This window comes from Anopheles arabiensis, chromosome 2 (assembly GCF_016920715.1).
Source record: "Anopheles arabiensis isolate DONGOLA chromosome 2, AaraD3, whole genome shotgun sequence".
NCBI classification, from domain to species: Eukaryota; Metazoa; Arthropoda; class Insecta; order Diptera; family Culicidae; genus Anopheles; species Anopheles arabiensis.
In genome coordinates this window covers 76,176,147-76,197,651 of record NC_053517.1, presented here as the reverse complement: position 1 = coordinate 76,197,651, position 21,505 = coordinate 76,176,147, and the positions used below count along the sequence as shown (strand labels likewise).

The 21,505-nt window shown below is 43.3% G+C and overlaps 1 protein-coding gene across 3 annotated transcripts; it reads right to left on the bottom strand.

Moving 5' to 3' along the window:
• Window positions 1–1,895: 1,895 nt before the first annotated feature.
• On the bottom strand, window positions 1,896–6,963 carry LOC120895293. 3 transcript variants are annotated; one of them, XM_040298507.1, is made up of 4 exons: window positions 6,751–6,963; window positions 2,772–3,055; window positions 2,520–2,673; window positions 1,896–2,446 (listed from the first exon to the last, which is right to left on the bottom strand). In XM_040298507.1, exons 2-4 carry the CDS (start codon window positions 3,012–3,014, stop codon window positions 2,346–2,348), a joined length of 498 nt encoding a protein of 165 aa, XP_040154441.1. In that variant the 5' UTR covers window positions 3,015–3,055; window positions 6,751–6,963; the 3' UTR covers window positions 1,896–2,345. The 3 variants fall into 3 exon arrangements, with proteins under 3 accessions (XP_040154441.1, XP_040154443.1, XP_040154442.1); XM_040298509.1 differs by lacking the exon at window positions 6,751–6,963 and adding an exon at window positions 6,534–6,658; XM_040298508.1 differs by lacking the exon at window positions 6,751–6,963 and adding an exon at window positions 6,179–6,196.
• Window positions 6,964–21,505: the final 14,542 nt, after the last annotated feature.

The window sequence follows — 21,505 nt, the reverse complement described above, 5'->3', positions numbered from 1 at the left end:
TCGCTTTGCTATCGCGAACAAAAATGTTTCTTCAGACTGTGTTCAACGCACGCGGAATTAATTTCGCTTTGCATTCTATGAGCAACTGAACATGTAAAGGAGTAACGTGTGATTATAGCGCATAATAGATGAATATTGCAAAAGAGTTTAATTTAAAAACAACCTACACACAAGCTTAATTCTTACTCGCGCCGTGAAGCTTCTGTAAAAAGTGCGTGACTTAACGCCAAACCAATTTAAACCATCGTACACTATCTGCCAAAATGGTTTCCTAACATGCAGGCTTATTCTATTCTGAGCTCGATTCGATACGAGTCGAGAAAATGAACTTAGAAGTGAACGTTTTCATACAAATGACCATAAAACATTTATCAGCTCGACGTCGAGACGACTCGGTTACAAGAATAGAATACGCCTGATAACCAAGCATCCCTAGAATCAACCACAATATATGCTATCTAGCCCTGATAATGCACCTAGCAGCAGAATACTCTCCTGTTTCATCTCTACAACAAATCTCTTCACACAAAGTGCCGGTCGGATGGGGCATTTGGTCTGGCATTCAAAATCAATAGGAATTAATAAGCTAAATGTCACTTGATCGATCATACACTCACAGGACTAGCTCGAAGAAAGAAAGGACTATAGACACACACACACACAACTAATCCCCAGAATCAACCCGCTTCAACATGTCCGACTTGTCGCTTTGTTTCACGTTTGTTTGCTAATTTAAGCAAATTTCATCGCTTTGAAGTAGTGCGAGACATTGTTTGCGTGCTGATGGTTTCATCTACAGATCAATGTACCACCGGCGACAGCAACGGAAAGGAAGCAAACAGTGTGCCTTGGTTGGGAGACGCTTTCTTCTCTTATCTACCAGACGCTTTCAGTTGCCCTTTAAAGCTGAGTACCATTTCAGCTCAGTTGGAAATGCGTGCAACAAACAACAAGCAAACAAAAAAGAAGGGGACTCTTCCCTGCAGAGCTCACATAAATTACACCTTACCCGCCCATTTTATGCGGGCTTATCAACAACAACCCTAACATAATATTCATCATCGTATCAACCTTCCCGCCTTCCAGCGCACCGATGTCACTAACAGCGTACCATCCTTTTACCCTTGCCCTTGGACGCACTTATCGATCCTTTCTTTGCTCGACACTACTGTGCATCGCTCCGCTTACGGTACCGTTGTCGACGATGAGCGGGGACGTGATCACCGCGCGAACGGTGTAAGCGTCATGAACGTGTGTATGCGCGCGTCCGTGTGTGTGTAGCACATCCCGAGCCTATCCTTCAGGCGACAGATAGGTTGCTGTAGCTGTTTCAATCTTTGTTTCTACTCCTGCCGGTTTCTACCCATTTCGTTCGCTATTTTTACATCCACCCAACGTATAACGAACCGATTATGCACAGCAGACGGGTTTTCCTGCTTGAGCCTTTCTATACAACTTTCTTCCCCTTAGCCCACTTGTCTCCTCGACCGTTATGATGTGCTTTCATCGTTCTTGAATCTGTATTTATTTTTGTTTGCTATTCTGCGCAACGACTGTCTCGCTCGCGTGTTTTCATCACACAAAACGAGACGCTTTTATGCTCGGAAACTACTTCACCTGTTTGAAAGAAAATACTGGCTTATGTTTTTTTGTTGCAACGCTCATTCCCACCATACATCATGCCTACTTTTCCGGAATGGTACAGTGCATGTATTCATTAATAGGATTTCACGACACATCGGTCTTGCTTCGCACATCTTTGTAGTAACATTCAAGACAACCAGCTTCTCTTAATCAACTATTTAATGAGTAGAAGGTTCGAGCATGGTTCAGGCACGCTGCTATCACGAAATGTCATCAATAACGGATGAAATAGTTCTATTAAAAACAAATTGTACTTTATTTATCATTGTGTCAGTAAAGAAGTTTAATCATATTTTATGAGTACAATCAGAGAGTTATCAGTCAAACAACGATAAAAAAATATTTTAAATAAGTTAGTTCTGCCTTTAGTGCAACGTATGAGTAATACAGCGATCAAACACGGATTTTACATGTGTTCTTTTTAATGTTTTTGATACGTTTGGATTTATTTATTTGTTAGTTGTTCTGTTGCTTCCTGCATTTTTTTGTTCAGTTACGTTTTATACCGTTTTAAACTTTACGATCGATTAAGTATTTACAGTAATGACTAACATTTCACAATCTGATTGTGAATCTATCAATAGTATGCTGAGTACGAATTAATAAACATAAAACTACAACAAATTAAAGAGATGGCAAGCTCTTGAAAAAACAACGGGAGCTTTTGTGACGAGTTTGTTGATTTACTTTCACCCTCCCCCTTATCGGCGGTATGGCTGCTTCGAGTAACGTCCCCGATCGTTTTCATTCTTCAGCGTCACGAAGTAGCTGTAAACCACGATCCATAGGTACACGTATATGACTGCAAGGAAAAACACACAAAAATTATCAAACCTTTGCCAGTTGGTCCGGGTGCGTATAACAGCCACACTTACCAACGGATAGCAGCCCAACCACAATCCAGAGCGTTCCGCCCAAAACGTATCCATCGATGAAGTAAACCACCGCGTTATAAATTACGCTAATGAGCAATCCTATCGCAAGCATCAGTCCCAGCACGACCCACGGCATCATGAAGAAGTGATTTTTCTGCAATAAACAAACGCACCGAAACCAATTGGCGCTTAGCGTCGTTTTCCCGAACCAAGCATTCCCCCTCTGGCGTACTGTTTCGAGTTTCGACTCACCTTCATTACGCCCATAATCATCAGCAGTGAGATCAGTATCGTCATGACCAGATTGAGTGCGTAGATTATTTTCACCACATTTTGCGGCAGCCAGTCCATGAGAATGGTCTTGAAGTCGATGCGCACGGTGAAAATGAGAATAATCGAGATGATCGAGAGCAGAATGCCGAGTACTCCCGTGGCAATGGATCCGCTTCGGAGCGAATAACATCGGCAGCAGGAGCTGACTAGCGGCTGGCCCATTGTGATTGCTGGCGAAACGATACAAGCCTAAACGCAAATGACTGAAAAACACAAACAAGATTCAAATTAACCGGCCGCAACGCGGAAAAGGTAAGGAATGTTAAATTATTCTAGCTTAATTTGCTAAATTTGTCTAAAATTTTGATGGATTGTTATTAAATTATTAGGTATTGTCTTGACATGTTTCAACTATTGATTAGAGCTCTCTATCAAAGTGTTACTAGGGCTAAACCTAGTCACATTGATTTAAATCGTTGTGTTTTAAATATACAAATATAAATACAGAGTTTTCCAGGAGTTCTCATAGCTGTGTGACACTTTATTGACTCTTTCTTAAGTGAAATGGATTTAATGTAACGGGAATTGGACTCTACAGCATCCTTGTTGGACAAATTAAATAGGTATTTCCAAGAAGCCTGTCCATATGAAGGAAATTGGAGTCTATGGCACCCTTTTTTGAAGTTTACTTCCCATAAGAAAGAGTCGAGGAAGTGTCCCACAACTATGAGAACCCCTGGAAAACCCTGTAAGTATGTATTTAAGCTCTGAGACATCGGAGCTTTACATTCACTTAACGAACATGCTCTATATTTCATTATTCATTACTGAATTCGTTACACTTATTCACAGTGTTTAATACAGTTTTTCATGACTAATGTTCCACAAACGCGTACGGACTTGCAGTAACATTGTGTAATTGTACCTTGCGTAATTTTCCAGTGTTGTACGGATATGCAGTAACATTGTAACATGAGTTACAAATGCTCTGGTAAGAATGCGTTAGAGGTCTTTAGAGTAATTATTTGCCTTCCAGGGAACGAGATTCGTTTTCCAATTATGCTTCGGTAATCCTGAATGCCATCTCACCATCTTGCACAGGTGCAGTTCTGTACGATTTTATATCTCACCCTTTGCTAATTATCCTCTGCACCCTTGGAGTAGAGGAGCCTGTCCCGCAGATTTACAAATGCAAAACGAATGGTCCTTTGTCCTTTCTGTTTACCATAGTTCTATTAAATATGCAGCATTTATTTCGAATAAAATAACGACACTAAATCCAGCCCACAGCCGCCAAGCTCGCTGTGTGGTAAAGGTTAAGACCAGAAGACAGCAACGAAAATGTTCACACGTAAAATACAGTAAAATTAAGTTTTCAATCCCTCAGGGGAAAATTTGTCCCAAAACAAAACACGCATTGGAGCAGTCGGGGTTCCAAACATGCGCCAAAAAAATCCCGCGCGTAATTCAGTATGAAAATCATACATAATGAAGCGGCACTTGACTACATTAGTAAAACAGTCATGCGGAAACGAGAAAGCAAGCAATAATAGAACTTTTGCACACTTTTGCTTTATATACTTATTTTTTTGTTTGCGTACGGCAAACTTTTTATCAAAGCATTCATCTGGACTTTTAAACTTTGGATAGCGTACAAATATATACGGCATGTGTACATGATGTGGGGGCGCCGCTTTTGTCGATGTTTGTCTGCTTGAACCACTGAACCACTTTGAATTTGCTGGGAGCCAATTAAATTCAACAAGCAACAATAATTACGTCCCTAATTTGCCATACAAGCTGCGACATGCTACAGTCGGATGTTTTCCGCATGTTGTGTAGGAGCAGGAATGCCATGCTGAAATCATACCTTGCTGTAGAGCAAGCGCTCACGCATACCAGAGTAACGATATTTTGTTGTAGTGATTCTCACCTGCTGCTAGCTAGGGCTTAGGAATCTCTAATCAAAACAACCACCCAAAGTACAATGACATCATTTTGGCACACGGGCAGTCCACAGTATCAGGACGATAGCAGGCCGGAATGTAATAAAAACGTTCCGGCCAAATCGATTTACGACCCGACTGGGCTTTAAGTTGATTGTATCCGAAGAAAGCACCACCCAGGAATAGTGGCAATGTAATGAATTTACCATCACATGGCTTATATTGGATGAATATTTTATGACCAGTTCTAAAATCAGAAATAGAATGATTTGGGGTTGTCTAGCGAACTTCCTTCGGTGAGCATTCCCTGTCGGTTGTGCGTGCTGTTAAAAATCTAGCGATGAGATGGATTAGTCTAGCTTTAGCACCAACATTAAATGTCAGTGAAGTTCAAGAAAAAAAATAATCAAAACGGAGCTGATTAACAACAAGCCCGCAAAGAGTTCGTATTTCGTTGTTTGTGTCATCGAGTTCCAGTTTAATTTATTCAATGCTGATACTGCCAGTGGAGGCTACGACTCAAAACACACACAGCAATATTTGCAATAAATTAGTACAGCTCACCTTATCAGCATTAAACACAAAACAAACAAGAATCAAAGAACAAAGTGATAACAAGCTGACGGTAAAAAAAGGTCGCCAACTTGCTTGGTCAACTATTTTTTGTCAATTTTATACGATTTTTGAACACTATTGATGATGTTTTGTCTACAAATCATACAGGTGCATGCAGCATAAACCGCTTCTACTATTTTCGCTCTGCTCATGTCATAAATCGTATGCTAAGATTGGCCTCCAAACAAACGTGTCACATATGCGACCCAAATAGTCCGTTGATGAGCTGCAAACCCCCCCAAAACCACTGGTAACGCACACAGCACACATAAACAACATTTTCAAGATCACCGGTCTGTTCGGGTGTTTCACAGCTGGCTATGAAACCAGCCGTGTGCTCACCACTACCACGCAGAAACGCATCACACCAACACCTCTACATCGTGCGCCGTATCTCGCATCCGCTCATTTATGTTGCCCACACTTAACACAAACAGCGATGACGCATCTCGCGCTAAGGGTTGCGTTTTTTAGTCAATTGATAGCAATGTGGTTACACTTCAAACAATGTGTCAAAGGATTTGCGCACCTATTCCACTGAAAATATTATGTCAACTTTGCACGTACATACTACACATTTACGTCACCATACATGGATGTAACCAGTTGATGCGCGAAGGGTTAACAAACCAGACCGTCATTGGTGGTGGTGTTTGTAATTGAACATGGTTGTGTGTGTGCGCGGCCTGCTCAAAAACACCCTTTCGCGGAGTCTTGTCCAACGGCTGCTAGTAAAAGGTGAAATTCTTAAACCCCACCCCACCGTCACCGTTCCATCGAAAAGTAAACCTCGCACAGCAGAACGAGAATTTTACAAATACGCACTTTTTTCTCCACCTCTCCATATGCTGACCGTTCCTTTCTTTTGAGCTAAAAATAAAAGATGATGGTTACTTGTACGCTGCACGCGCTCGCAAACGATGAGAGAAACTCGAGTACGATGAGCATCATCTTCTCCCAATTCCACCTTTATGCGTTTCCGCAACACATTTGTATGGGTGTGTTAATCGGTTTGATTGAACTGTGTGGTAATTACAATATGATATCACATTGCTAGTTGACCTAGTTGGACGATAAAATATTCAAGACAGAACATGACTTTTATCGTCGGCAAAGTCACTTGCGTCTAACATTATATGAACTGTTTTTTTCATTGAAACAGGTTTTAACAGTCACTTCCCTTTCGCGTAGGGCGTGTTTCTCTTTCATTCGCACTTTTACGCAAGCGTAGGCACAATTCAAGAAGACGGAGAGAGCTATTGCAACCCTAAACCCGCGATGCAGTCTGACACACTTTGATTGAGCGACTGATTGACCTAGATTTCGGGACCGACTCGAACCTAGGGCACTTAACCATGTGCAGAACAGTACACCCTGTAGCCGTTTGTGACACTTACTGTTTGTGCGTGCGTGGGTGTCAAATGTGCACAAAATTGGAAGCAAGCAAGCAAACACACACAACAAACTGCCTGGCAACGCGCTGTATAGAACGTTCGAGATCGAATATGGCAATAATTCTCCACTTAATCGAGCGTCCGAAACAGGACGGCAGCTTCCAATCCGCGTAAATGCTGGTGCGCGACTACCGCGATCGGCCACCGATAGAGAGCGAGATGTGCGCTTGTTGGCGCAGTCGGTTTGCGCGCTAAGCTTATGTCATACGCTGCGGTTTGTGTGTATTAACCGCAACCCGACCGGGGACAACACCGACCTACTTGTTTGTTCTCACTCTCTTGCGACTAGCCCACATCACAGATCGCTCACAGTACGATTGCTGGTACGAATGCATGAATGAAGGGCCGTGAGACTCTCAACGTGAGAGCGGAGCCCATAGTAACGCTGCGTAACGTGATCCCATCTCGTAACGCACATGACGCATAAGCGCGGTCTAATGCTCAAACGAGTGGTGTTATTTGTGCTATTCTCTCGATCTGTCTCTCTGCTTCTTCTTTCAATCCAGTGCTGCACAAATATTTCGTATCGCTTGCGACCGATGCGTAGCTTAGCTTGTGGTTATTTGAGCAAAAGGGTAAAATCAATCGCATTAGGTATAGTTATAGAGCCGACTCTCCCGGATGCTTTTTTATGATACGACTGGTTTATTTGCTCTTCAAATCTAACCGCGTAAACACGAATTACACCTACACAAGCTTACAGGGTTATCCAAGTCAGTTTCGAATGTTCACTGCGTTCATTGTTATTCACCGCGTGCAAAATGTTATTCCACATCGATCTGATATTTCATAACCATCATCATATTTTTAATTTCTTCATCATGATTTTCAACACTTCGACAGTCAATGGGTGATACGATCCTGCTTCAAATCCCCATGAAAAACGATAGCAACAGTCCATTGATGTGTTGAAAATCAAGCTGAATAAATTAAAAATTATGATAATGGAAAAGAGATGTGATGCTCATGATATTTTCCGCATCGATCTGACGAGATTTTCACCAGCGAAACCAATGAACATATCCGGGTTTGCGTATCAGCAATGAGCATAAAGCTATGTTATTGCGTCCTGACATGTCGAAAATGATGCGAGCGCATGAGTCAAACGTGAAACTCTGACTGACAAGCTGAGTTTCATGCCAGCGCAAGCATAGTCATGATTTTTTCTGGTTGTAAACAATGCTGCCAAATGCCACTGTTTCAATCACAAACACTCATGACTGAGTCTCACCTTTGAAACGAAGCTCAAATCAGCTCACGTACACAACTGAAATGATCAAACAGTTGGTGGACCAATTACATGCTTGGTGACATTTTGTTTTGCACCCAACTCTTGGTCACTCACTTGTGATTATCAACGACAGAAAATTGTCGTGACCGAAATTCTTGGAATATATTTGTCGTGTGATCCCAAGCAAGAAAATGAGCCTTCTTTCTCGCTCGATTGGCTTAAAGAACCAAAAGCAGCAGCATGTGTTTGATCAGCATGTGTTCTTGCTCTGTTTGATCCGACAATCACTCGCAAGCATCACATATCTCCCATGACTATCGTGATGATTACCAACAGAAAATTTCGCGACCAGGTGACTGACCAAAAGTTGGTTGCACAAAACGTCACCAAGCATGTGATGAAATTGACAGTGACATTTTGCAGCACTGGGAATAAAATTTTGCACACGGTGAACAATAATATTTACATTTGAACCCGACTAGGAAAATGTAGACATGTTTCACAATTACAGTGTTAAGTCAGCATACTTGTACGGTAATCTGGAACAGACGATTTATATGAAGCAACCGATGGATTCGAAATTAGTCCAAAAAATTACGTATGTCTGCTGAAAAAGTGTTTATATGGACTGAAGCAAGCAGGACGAGTATGGAACCAAGCAATAATCGAAGTGCTTCGGTGTTTGGGGTATCATCCTTCGGAAGCAGATCCTTCTTATTTTGTCAAGAAGAAACGTGGTCGTTGGTCATTCATACAGTTGTATGTGGATGAATTGCTTATTGCTTGTTCTGAGGATACAGAATATGACACAATCGAAACAGCCTTGAAGCGACCCTGGTCGAAGTAAGAAACTATCTCGGAATTCGTATCGAACGAGAACAGAATGGACAATTTCTATTGGATTAAGCCTCGAACATTCGTAGGATTGCTACAAGATTCGGACAAACTGATGCAAGAACGTCCCGTTTCCCAATAGACCCCGGTTACCTTAAAAAAAACAGCAAAAGGAGGAGGAACTAATGCCTCGGAAGTACCATTTCCAAAGCTTGGTGGGTGCTTTGCTGTACGTTGCGGTCAACATGCAGCCCAACATTGCCATCAGTGCATCCATAATGGCGCGCAAGGTGAGCATTCCTTGCCAAGCTGACTGCACGGAGGCCAAGCAAATACCTAAATTAAATGGCAGGTATTACAGTATGAAATTGAAACTTGGTGAAGCTGGAGAGCTAGAAGCATACGTTGATGCCAACTGGGCGGGAGACCATTAAGATGGAAAATTGAAAATTATCCGTGAAGATAACCAGAGCTGCATGGCAATGTTGTGAACCGAAGGAGGATGTAGAAGAACCAAGCATATCGACACTCGGTACAATATTATTCGGGACCTGATGTACAAAAAAACATTATATGCAATTATATGTTCAACCCCAGAGGCAGATATATTGAAATTAATAAATGAAATGAAATGAAATTACACCGATTCAATACTGCCCTTCCGAACTTATGATCGCTGGCGCATTAACAAAGGCGTTGTCAAAGGTGGAAAAAGATACCTGCTGGAAAAAAGATGGAACTTAGATCGCTGCAGCAATAAGAGGAGTGGAGGAATCCAGGCATACAGGAATGAAGTAAACGAAATCATAGTAGGTATATATACATATGTTCAATAAAATTAGTTTGCATTTACCACTTGAAGAGATCAGTCTATTTTTACGGCGTTCCAAGAAAATCTAAGGTAACTGTACCAGTTTTCGGCAGGCTAGTGCAGCAGTTTCACAAAAACTGTTCAAACACCTACATTTTTTATTATTCTTTCATAAAAGTGATATTATTTTGGTTGATAAACTATCGTAATATGTTATGCTATTTTTTATTTGCCGTTTCAAACCCCTTTTTCACAAATATTCGTGAAAATGCAAACATTGGTTTCGCTCCTATTTTCGGCAGTTTGTTCCTATTTTCAGCATGATGTGTTCCCTTTTTCGGCATTGCGAATACGGGTCAGCAAATATTTTTAATGTTCAATGTTAATAGGTATAAAAAATGTTTAATGCATTTTAACACTCTTGCTTTGCTAAGATTGTTATAAACAACATAAAATTAATAATTAAAGTGCTTTTAAGTTGACCCGCTTTAATAGCCTTTTTGATGTGACATATTCACAGAGCAGCCATTGAAAAAAAGTGACAGCTTGACGGTTATAGCGTACGGCACCGACAGGGTCACACATAATTATTTTTCTCTTAAGTTATTGCATTATTTATCGTGAAATTGATGTTCTTTGATACAAGAAAGGTCTTAGTATGTGTCGACATGCGCATTGTAGTGCTCTGGTCAACTTTTAAAGGAATATTCAGCCAAATCCAAGGTGTGTTATGTGCTCCTGCCTAAACTCGGAACAACAACATAGAGCTGTCATAAATAAACATTAACTGTGTACCTATTTTCAGTAGCATTTAAAGTGAAAAAAAACTTGTAGATTGTTTGGGATTTTAAAATCAAGATAAACAATAAATTAAATAAGCATAAAATCACCATAATATACACCACTTTTTCATCGTTTTACTGTTCTGGTTCTCATAATCACAAAACCTGCCGAACTTTATTGGCTGACAGCAAATCTACCGAAAAAGCACAAATTATTTGATGTTTCGAAAAATGCGCAATGAAATGGTGTAAAACTTCGTATGTGAATAACAAATACAAGTACACTTTCACTACAAAATTGTGTTTTGTGAATATTTTTACCGCATTTGTGCAGAATTTCACGTTTTTTGCTACCCTGCCCAAAATAGGTACACTGCCGAAAACTGGTACATTTACCTTACGTGATATTTTTTTGAAAAATAGCGTGAAGGAAAACATGTTTTTAGTTTTTGGACTGTTGATTCTAACGATGGCCGCAAATATCGTCAAAATCAACCGCCGACTCCTTCAAGAGTTTTTAGCTCAGGGGAACAATAGTTTCAATTGCTATAGATCGGCAAAAGATACGTACAGCAGTTGTGAACGAAAATTATTGTAATTATTTTTTTTTGCGTGTCTATATAGTGCGTAGAATGGAAAGGGATGGAAATTATCCTGCAACACATTTGCAAGGCACTGAATGTACAGTTGAACCGCCCCAATATAGTTTGCGATTAGGCTTCAATAAGCACACCGGGACAAAAAAACGACAAAAAAAAAGAAATCCTCGCATTGTATGAAATTCGGCTGGCTCAATATTTGGTGGTAGCGTGTGAATTTGGTATTACAGATAATGAGATAATATGAGATAATATAATCACTACTGTGAATCAGTTACGATCTGAGCATCCAAAACTCTATGCTCCACGTGACGACGATAGCTTCACGGTTCCTGGCGACCAAGTTGACTGGATGGAAGCTGTCGAAAAGGAATTCTTCCTTACAATAAAACTAGAAAGGTGTGCGGCCCAAACTACTGGACTACCATTTGTACATTTGCGTATTTCAGCATGAAACAGTTTTATTACATCTTCATCAGTAACAAGCTACGAAACTTGGATGTTCTGGTTCGAAGTATATTTGAAAGCCTCGAAGGTATGGGACGCAGAATGTTCCAGCAGAGGCTAGTTAAGTGGCGAAGTTCGAGAAAATGGACGCCAAGGCCAAGCCGTTGCTGGTGAGTTTCATCTCGGATGAGCACATGGGATGTATACAAGAGAAGACCACGGTGGAGGAAATGTGGAACTGTAAATGAAGTAACCCTGTGGAAACAAAGTAGTCGTGGAGCGATCGGTTCATTGTAATTTTTAGTTAGTCACAAATCATCTGTTGAAAAGAAGGGCATATAAAAACTTGATAATACAACTTCTTAAGCGTTTCAAAGAACCGAGTTCCTTTAGGAATATTCTCGAAAATACATTCGCCAACAAGGCATCGGGAAGGCAGGTGATCATATGAAATCAAATGTCCCTTCCTTCAACTTAAGACGGGTTATCGTTGAGCGCTCAACTTTAACAATTTGAGGATCTGGTTCGGCAACTTCGTGTAGCTGGATCAAAGCTAGAAGAAAGCAATGTCTGTTCTGCCTTAAGCTTACCCCTTCTGGAGTCCTACGATCCCCTGATGACCACATTGTAAATAATGTCATCAATCATCATCATCAAGCGCTCGCAAAGAATGGAAAATTTCGAAAAGAAGCCCACGGCATTCGTTGGAGACAATCGAAAAACAACATTAATTGGTTGTCTAGAAAAAAATGCACTCCCAAACAATAATACCAAATGTCAGAGCATTTTAAAGCAGCTAAACTACTTAACGAAGAACTATTATTTATTTGTTTGTTTCTTCGAACAAGCAAGTCCACTTTTATTTGCTTTCCGTTTGAACTGTAACATTGGTGAGGAGGAAAAGTTCAGAAGCATCTCGAAGGTCTTTTTAGCGAAAACATAAAATCACGAAAATGTCCGAAGCGGATCGAAGCTCACGTCAGATCAATTTAAAGCTCTCCGATTTGTGGACTCCAATCGCCACGGGATGCAGACATCTGAGCCAGATTGATTTCGAAACTGGAAACTTATAAAACTACAGTTGTTGACTTTGAAAAACTTGGTGACAAAAGTGACTTTGAAAAACCCGGTGAAAGAATGTCATCGTGTGACCAACCTCAAGCATACCACGCAGATGGTGGAGAGTATGGAGGCTTGCTCCGGCAACGCCATTTCGCGGAATCAGAGCCATCCCTCTTCGAATAATACCAACAAAGTACCCAAGACACCCTGCTAGAAGTATGGGGAACTGCGCTACGTATGCGAATGTCCGTTTGCATCACACACCTGTACTAGATGCAAGCAGAAAGCCCGCAGCATCAAAACCTCTCAAGCATTTGAAGCCCAAAGAGAACATTAAGTCGAAAGCATTTCCTTCCGACGTTGCGAACAGTGTAAATGCCAAATTCGTCCCGGTCGAGCTCAACGGGATAGCTGTCACGCTTCAGCACGACTCGGTGTCCGACATCACCATCATTTCGAACGAAACATGGGCTACCATCGGACGACCAACCGTTCAACCATCCGATTAATCTGCGAAGAGATTCAAATCACTGCCAGACGCTGTGATAGCAGGGTTTCAAGCCGAGATCACCATAACAATAACGTGACAAAGACAGGGCGCATTTTCATCTCAGATATTATCGATCTTAATGTTTTGGAAATCGATGCCATGGATCTGTTTGATCTGTGGTCCGTACCGTCATACATTAACCGTACATCCGGTCAGCGTAGTACATCAAATCTTAGTTGCTTGAGGTGATCAACGTATTGATCAGTTTCCAAAGATGCACAAAAGCGCTAGCGAAAATATACTTGAAGCCTGATGCCCGTTCATGCCCCGGCTTCATCGTGGACAAGGACGGTGTTCGGCCTGATTCGTCCAAAACAGAAGCCATTGCCAAGATGCCACAACCATGAAGGACGTGAAGCAACTTCGCTCCTACCTCGGAGCTATTAACTATTATAATCGATTCGTTCTGCAGATGAAGCAGCTCAGGACTCCCCTGGACGACCTGCTCAAGAAGGATGTTCGCAGGAACTGGACTAAGTAGTGTCAGAAATCTTTTGAGCAGCTCAATACCATTTTACTTTCGGACCTGCTGCTTACTCACTATGACCCGTCTAAGCAGATCATATGGGTCTGCCGCGACGATGGTCTTGGCGCTGTCAACATGCTTCGTTTTCTGACCAGTGAGGTGAAGGCAATCGCACATGCTTCACGTTCACTGACGCCAGCAGAAATGATCCACGACCAAGTGGAGAAAGAAGCATTGGAGCTGATATTCGCTGTCACACGTTTTCATAAAATGCTGTACGGACGACATTTCACTCTCCAAACCGATCACCGAAAGTTTTCGGCTCGAAAAAAGTATACCAGTCTATACAGCCAATCGTCTGCAATGATGTGGTTGATTGCATATCCGAAGTTCATCGTAGAGATAGGCTTTGACACTTCTCCTGTACGACTCCGAAGACTTCCTCATCTGGTCATCAGCGCTGTGATGACATCAGCCGGGACAGGAAATGACGTAATGTCGAATCCGAAGCAATGACAGATTTATGATGAGTGACAGGCGATTCTCGGCGACTCCATCAAATGTGGCTGATAAACGCAAGTAGGCTATTCTACAGCAAGTGATTAGCTTCACACTTGCTGGCCATCCTTCGTTGAAGTACCTAAACACCGATCCTGATGTGAAGAAGTTCTTCGCCAGACGTGAGGGATTTTAAGTCGACGATAACCACCTCATGTTCGGCGATCAAATCGTCTTTCCATCAAAATTCCGGAAGGGAATTGTCCGCCAGCTACATCGTGGATATCTAAGAATGGAGCGGATGAAATCTCTGGTTCGCGGCCACATCTACTGGCAGAATATCGACGACGATGTGACGCAATTCGTTCGTTAGTGCAATGCATGTGCTGAAGCAGCGAAGGCTCCGACGAAAGTAATCCTGGAATCATGGCCCCTCCTGGACCGGCCCTGGCAACGTGTACACGTGGATTTCGCCGGCCCAATCGCCGGGTATCAATATTTCGCGCCACCTGGAGTAGGCATCTACAATCACGAAATTGTTCGCACTACATCTGTGCTGATAAGAACGTTGAACATGCTTCGTGAAACATTCTCCCGTTACGACAATCCGGACACGCTAGTCTCGGATAACGGAACGCAGTTTAAATGCGAATAGTTTCAACCGTTTTGCAACGGACATCCACACGGCGTTTTGTGAGAATGACATTAACCATATTAGCACTGCTCCATACCACCCGCAGTTGAATGGCCGAGCTGAGCGTTTCGTGGATTCCCTCCTTAAACGCGACCATAAGAAGCTAGGTGATAGGTGTTGATCGGTACACTGAAGAAAACGTCTATAGATGTTCTTTTTGGTGTATTCCTGTTGGGAAATTACCAACAATAGAGCATCTCCAGCAAAAATTTTATTAAAATGAGCGATTCGCACTACGTTGGATCTGTTGAGGAAACCTTCTCTTTCGACTGTAGCCGTTAATCTCTTCTCTATTAAAAAATTCTAGTAAAGGCTGATCAGCGTTACTTTCCAGCGGATGCTTGGATGTTTTTTGCTTAGTTTACATCCATACAATGGCAACCACATCGACTATAGAAAACGCAACGCTGACTTAGTTTTTGGTATTTTGAAACGTATGGAGAACAATGACACAAATTACAGTCAGAATTGAATAATTGAACTTTTTTCCGTGGTCTTTTTCTATGCATGGGCCTAATTTTTGGTTTAAGCAAAGCTAAATAATGTCTTCTGCTACATGTAAGTAAAATGTTCCAATCAGTGGTCCAAAGAACTGGATCCGGATGTATGAAAACGTTGCGAAAACATTTATACGAAAAAGTAACTGAAACAAATAACCTTCTTTTAGGAGTAACAGGACATGCCGGTCTATACAGGCTTTCGATACTTAGTACCACTTAGCCGGATAGTTAATCCTTGATTAGGGCGACGGTCCATGGGACGGTCCTTGGGACGGGCATGTTATTAAAATGTCCGAGTTGACGATAGTACTGCGGGACCCCTCGATGCAACAAGAGATAAAAATAGGAAAATTGGACTGGGTGGTTCGATTAGTGAATCAGATTCAGGTACTATTTAGGTCCCGAAATATATAAGGAAGCAGTATCTGGGCTAGGATAATACCAGCCAATGGTTGATATTACTGAATCCGTTTGTAGCGAGAACGTACGGCGCTCACGTAAAATTCTAGGGATGGCAACACATTTCTTGAGCCCGCTCCTACAACGCCACGGTGAATAACTGTAGCAACCATCTAGTACGTTAGGAAAATGAGTGTCGGGACGTACGCCGCCGCTACGAACGGATTCAATAATACCAGACAATATATAATAGAATAAGTGATTTACAAGGAATTTGTTTGATATCCCATAAATGTTCAGTGGTTTTAATATTGAAAAATATTTTTCATAAATGTTTAAATTACGCTTGATTTTGAATTTAGGAAAAATTTGCGTATGGATACCAGGTTATTGTAACAATTTTTTGTGTTTGTGTTTATTTTGAGTGAGGATAAGAAAATTAATCCTACTAAGCGCTCAATGCAATGGAGCAATAGAACGACGTAATCTAGGCATTATTAAGGCAGTGGCAGCAGATAATCTAGAAGGGTAAAATATTGGAGAGTTGCATTATAGGAGATGATGTTTTTTGGTGTATACCGTAAACCGACAAAAATTACAAATGGCGTTAAGGATCTTTTTCATGTTTGTGGACATCTTGACACACATTAGATCGTAACGACGTTACGGGAGAAGAATGCGGTGTCAAAGGTAGTAAGAAAACCATTTTTAGACAAACTTTGGGGACAAAAGAAAGCAATATTGCAATCAGGATGATATAATGACAATTACTAACCAAAAGATTAAGACCGATCTTAGTTATTTTAGCGAAAGATATGCAGTACTATCAAAAGAGATTGCAACGGAAGTTATAAGCGTATCCGGTACGAAAATGAAATATAAGCCTTATGACAGGGAAGATCGTTCGCCAACATCGATTGTTTCTCGACAGGATGCAACAACTGATGCCGTTAGCCATCCAAAGACGGACTTTCAAAGACCAAATAGGTTAAAAGATCGGTCTATTATGTATCATAATTGATGATTCAGGGAAGTTGCTGAAAGATTTAGGCCAGCGGTCGACAAACTTTTTTTTCCGAAAGAGCCAAATTACGCACAATTTTGCTCTAGGTTGAACAATTTAGCTCTTCACGTAAAACTTTATGAACAATTTTGTTTAAGTTCTATGAAATATATGAAAAGGTAAACGCCGCCTTTATCAAAGAGCCGCATGCGGCTCGCGAGCCGTACTCTTACCGATCGCTGATTTAGGCATTAAGATGAGTGATTGATATTTTCGCGAGCGTGAAATTCCATCTGCTAGGTTATACATATACTAACTGTTAACTATCACTTTTCTGCGCTTGAAACCCCGGTGTCTACGATTTCGCGATCGCGAAATTCCGATTCGTATATTTTGGGCCAATTGGATCAAGATACGAATTCAAAGGAGGCCGAAATTTGTATCCGAAGGAGTAGTATCCTCGAAGTTTGACATTCCGTCAAACTTAAAAAAAAACTCATTGAATGGGCGCTCAAAAAGTATTCGTGTATGTGAATATTGACCACCATAAATAATTACCTACCTTTAAAATAATGGCATGTTTTACCATAACATAAATCAACCAATCCTCGAAAAATACCTAGTATGCTATGAACGAAATTGTAACTTTTCGACCCATGACGTAAGTTTACTGGACACATCGAGGACAGAGACAACTTTTCAAGAACGGAAACAAATTATGCTGACTTGCTATCTGATGTTTCCTTACATAATCAATGCAAGGCTTGTGGGGAGACCTCGTTCTACAATTCAAACAATTATAGACCGCTTCTCCGTCCATAAAACATTCGAAAATAAGTGGTCGTCCTCGAGCGTTAACGCACTAAGAATCGGTCATTTTGTAGCGATAAGTAAAAAAAAATATCCAAGAATCAGTGCTCCCAAGTTAGCAATTGAGTTGGAGAGAAGGGGCACTATAGTTTGTAACAAAACGGTGCGTAATACTTTGCTCGTAAAAACTGTTGGATTAACACTGTTAACCGTAAAAAGAGGTTTGATTTTGCAAACCGGCCGTTATACTCATACTTTTTCAAATACTCATCAAATGAAGCTGGATGATTTTTGGAACAATGTGCTATTTACTGACGAAAGCCAATTCAATATTCTTGGATCAGATGGCAGACCGATAGTCTGGCGAACAAAGAATACAGAAATGCTACTTAAAAATGAAATTCCTACGGTGAAGCATGGAAGAGTTTCCGTTATGGTTTGGGGATGCATGAGTGCAGCAAACGTTGGAAAACTCCACATTATCGAGGGTATAATGGATCATCTGGCCTACATACAAATATTGAAAGATAATTTGAAAAGTAGTGTGGACAAATTAGAACTACATTCCTCATACATTTTCCAACAGGATAACGATCCAAAGCATACAACCTTGAATACCAGGCTGTGGGTGCTTTATATTGTCCCGAAACAATTAAATTCCCCACCTCAAAGTCCGGAACTTAATCCAATCGAGCATTTGTGAAAGATATTGGACGATGCAATACGAAAACGGTCGATTTCGAACAAACAAGAACTTAAACGTGCTTTTTTACAAGAATGGGATAAAATAACACCCTCCGTCACGACAAAACTGCCCTGATTCTCCATGGCATAGATGCGACCATTCTTAAATGCGTAAGGGTATCCAACTAAATATTAATTTAAAAGCTTTCACTTCAGAATATCTAAAAACACCCAAATAGACGAATAGTTTTTTAGCACCCATCCAATGTGTTTTTTGTTTTACGTTTTTTAAGTGTATTTTTGTTATAAAACTACTAAAATATCTCGTCCGGATATCTCGTCGTTCTGTCTCGCCTCCGTGGTGGACGGACGCCACCCGAGACGGAGCGGGACTGCCTCGAACACTTCGTGTCCGATCTCTTCCCCCAGCACCCATCCCTTGTCTGGCCAGAAGCGGCAGACATCGTGGGAGACGAGCACACAGGAGCGGTAGCAGCAGTGACCGACCAGGAGCTTCAATTCATCGCGCGACGCATGGCCAACAAAAAGGCCCCGGGACTCGACGGTATCCCGAATGCGGCGGTGAAAGCAGCCATCTTGCAGCACACGGGGGTTTTCACGGCGCTGTACCAGGACTGCCTCGTTAATGGTACGTTTCCTGCAGCGAGGAAGAGGCAGCGCCTTGTACTCATCCCGAAGCCAGGAAAACCCCCAGGATTGAGCAGCTCGTACCGGCCCCTGTGTATGTTAGATGCACTGGGCAAGGTGCTTGAGCGCTTGATCCTGAACAGGCTGCACGAGTTCCTGGAAGAGCCGAAATCACCGCGACTGTCGGACCGGCAGTATGGTTTCCCTCTCCATATGGTATGGTATGGAGAGGGCGCTCGACCATCGGTGCCATTCAGAGGGTTGTTGAGGCCGGCCAGCATGCGATGTCGTTTGGTCGCACGAACCGACGCGACAAACGGTTCCTCCTAGTAAACGCGTTCCTAACGTCTAGCGCAGCTAATACAGCCAGCTGGCAGGCCATCGCCACTGCGCTGCATACGAAAGGTGTTCCCGCCGGCCTCCAACGAATCATACACAGCTATTTCCAGGACCGGGAGCTGGTGTATGAAACCTCTGATGGCCCGGTAGTGCGGCCCGTCACAGCAGGGGTTCCACAGGGGTCTATCTTAAGCCCCACCCTGTGGAACACGATGTACGACGGTGTGTTGGACATCGCTCTGCCACCCGATGCGGAAATCCTGGGGTATGCCGATGACCTTGTGCTGCTGGTCCCAGGCATTACCCCAGACACCGTGAAAGCTGCTGCAGAAGTGGCCATCACAGCAGTGATGGAGTGGATGGCTCGACATCATCTCGAGTTGGCGCCGGCGAAAACGGAAATGGTCGTTATTTCCAGCACCAAAGCCCCGACACGGATCACCTTCCGAGTAGGCGACGTGGACGTCACCTCGTCCCGCTCGATCCGCTATCTCGGCGTGACCATCCAATACAAGCTGTCGTGGCTGCCGCATGTCAAGGAGGTCACCGAGAGAGCTGGGAAGATCGCCGACGCCACATCCAGGCTGCTGCGAAACCATAGCGTACCAAGGGCGTCGAAAGCGAAGCTGCTAGCTTCGGTGTCCGAGTCCGTTATGCGTTATGCAGCAATAGTTTGGTGCAACGAGCTGCGGAAACGCGAGCCCGGCCGCTAGCTGGAGCGTGTCCAGCGGAAGATGGCACTGAGGGTGGCACGGGAATTCCGTACCGTGAGGTACGAGACTGCCACCCCCCTGGCTGGTTTGACCCCCATCTGCCAGCTGGTGGAGGAGAATGCCCGGGTCTACCAGCGACTAAGTGCCACCAACCGCTCCGACACGAGGGCGAACATCCGCAAGCAGGAGCGACAGGCCACCATCGAAGAATGGCAGCAGCAGTGGGATGCAGAAGCAGACACCAGCCGGTATACGCATTGGGCGCACCGTGTACTACCCAACATCAGCGACTGGCAGTCAAGGAAGCATGGAGACGTGTCGTTTCATTTGTGCCAGGTCCTCTCGGGACATGGCTTCTTCCGGGACTACCCGTGTCGCAATGGCTTCACATCGTTCCCTGACTGCCAGCGGTGCAGCGGCGTTCCTGAGACCGCGGAGCACGCGGTGTTTGAGTGCCCGAGGTTTGCTGAAGTCCGTCAGCAGCTACTCGGCGAGGGAAGTACGGACCCGGTCCGTCCGGAAAACCTCCAGCAGCACCTATTGCGCGATGCCGAGAGCTGGAGCCGTATCAGCGAAGCTGCTAAGCGGATAACGGCTCAACTTCAGCAAGCCTGGGACGACGAGCGAGCAGCCCTAGCAGCCCAGGGCAACGAGCAGCACATGGAGGATGTTGCCGAGAGGCACGGCGAGCAGAAATCCGTCGAGCACGGAACGACCGGCGAAACGCGACTCGCCGAGCAGCCAGGGCACGGCAACGAAAGCTGCAGAGAGCTGGATGTCCCCCATCTCCACCACCATCACCCAGAACTGCGGCCCGCCGTACAGATCTTCGGCTGCGGCAGGCGCGGTTTAGCGAGAGAAGGCGTCAAGTGATGCAGGACGCGAGACGCCTGTATGGGGACCGCAGTCCTGCTTCAGCATCCTCCAGCAGCAGCAGCGACGACGCCGATTCAGACGGCCGAGAACGCGCGGACATCGCAGCCAGACCGTCTGGAAGGCGCAACCGCGCCAATGAACGAGCGGATGAAGCCACGGACCGTGGCCTGAGTGCTTCAGAAGAAGCGGCTGCGGTCGAGGCAGAAGTTGTCTCCCGCTAGGCGTTCTAACATCGTCAAAAATGAAGCGCCTATAAGCGAGATAAGCGACCCAGAAGAAAACAAACAGGGAATATAGCAGTAACTTTATGAACAAGTAAATAAAAACGAAAGGTGCTTTACGCACGGCTATAGTTATGGCATATAAGCCGAGAAAACCCCCTTCAGGGTGCGCCTTCACGGGCAAAAATGTAGGGGTGAGGGAGGGTTGAAATTTGTAAGAATTAAAATCCGTTTTGAAAAAAAAACATGTCTGCCCACCAGCACCGTACCGCAGCCAACAGATTCGAATTTTCCAGGAATGCGATAGGTGGAGAGATTCACCACCATCACGGACTCCGACACACGTCCTTCGCTATTCAGCATCTTCAAAGTTAATTCTGACGATGTTTGGGCACCTGCGAATTGTGCTTTTACTCGCTCCCACATTTAACGGTGTCTTTGTGTGTTTTTGTGAGAAATTGATTGCGCTTTTATTTATATTTACGTCACCTTTCGTTTACACGTAGTGTGAATATAACGAAATGCATTCTA

Excerpts from the sequence above, each read along its gene's own strand:
- LOC120895293 (XM_040298507.1), bottom strand. The coding sequence starts at position 3,014 with ATGGGCCAGCCGCTAGTCAGCTCCTGCTGCCGATGTTATTCGCTCCGA. Across the intron at positions 2,674-2,771 it reads TGATTATGGGCGTAATGAAG|AAAAATCACTTCTTCATGAT; the intron begins GTGAGTCGAAAC and ends TGTTTATTGCAG. Across the intron at positions 2,447-2,519 it reads GGTTGGGCTGCTATCCGTTG|TCATATACGTGTACCTATGG; the intron begins GTAAGTGTGGCT and ends TTTTCCTTGCAG.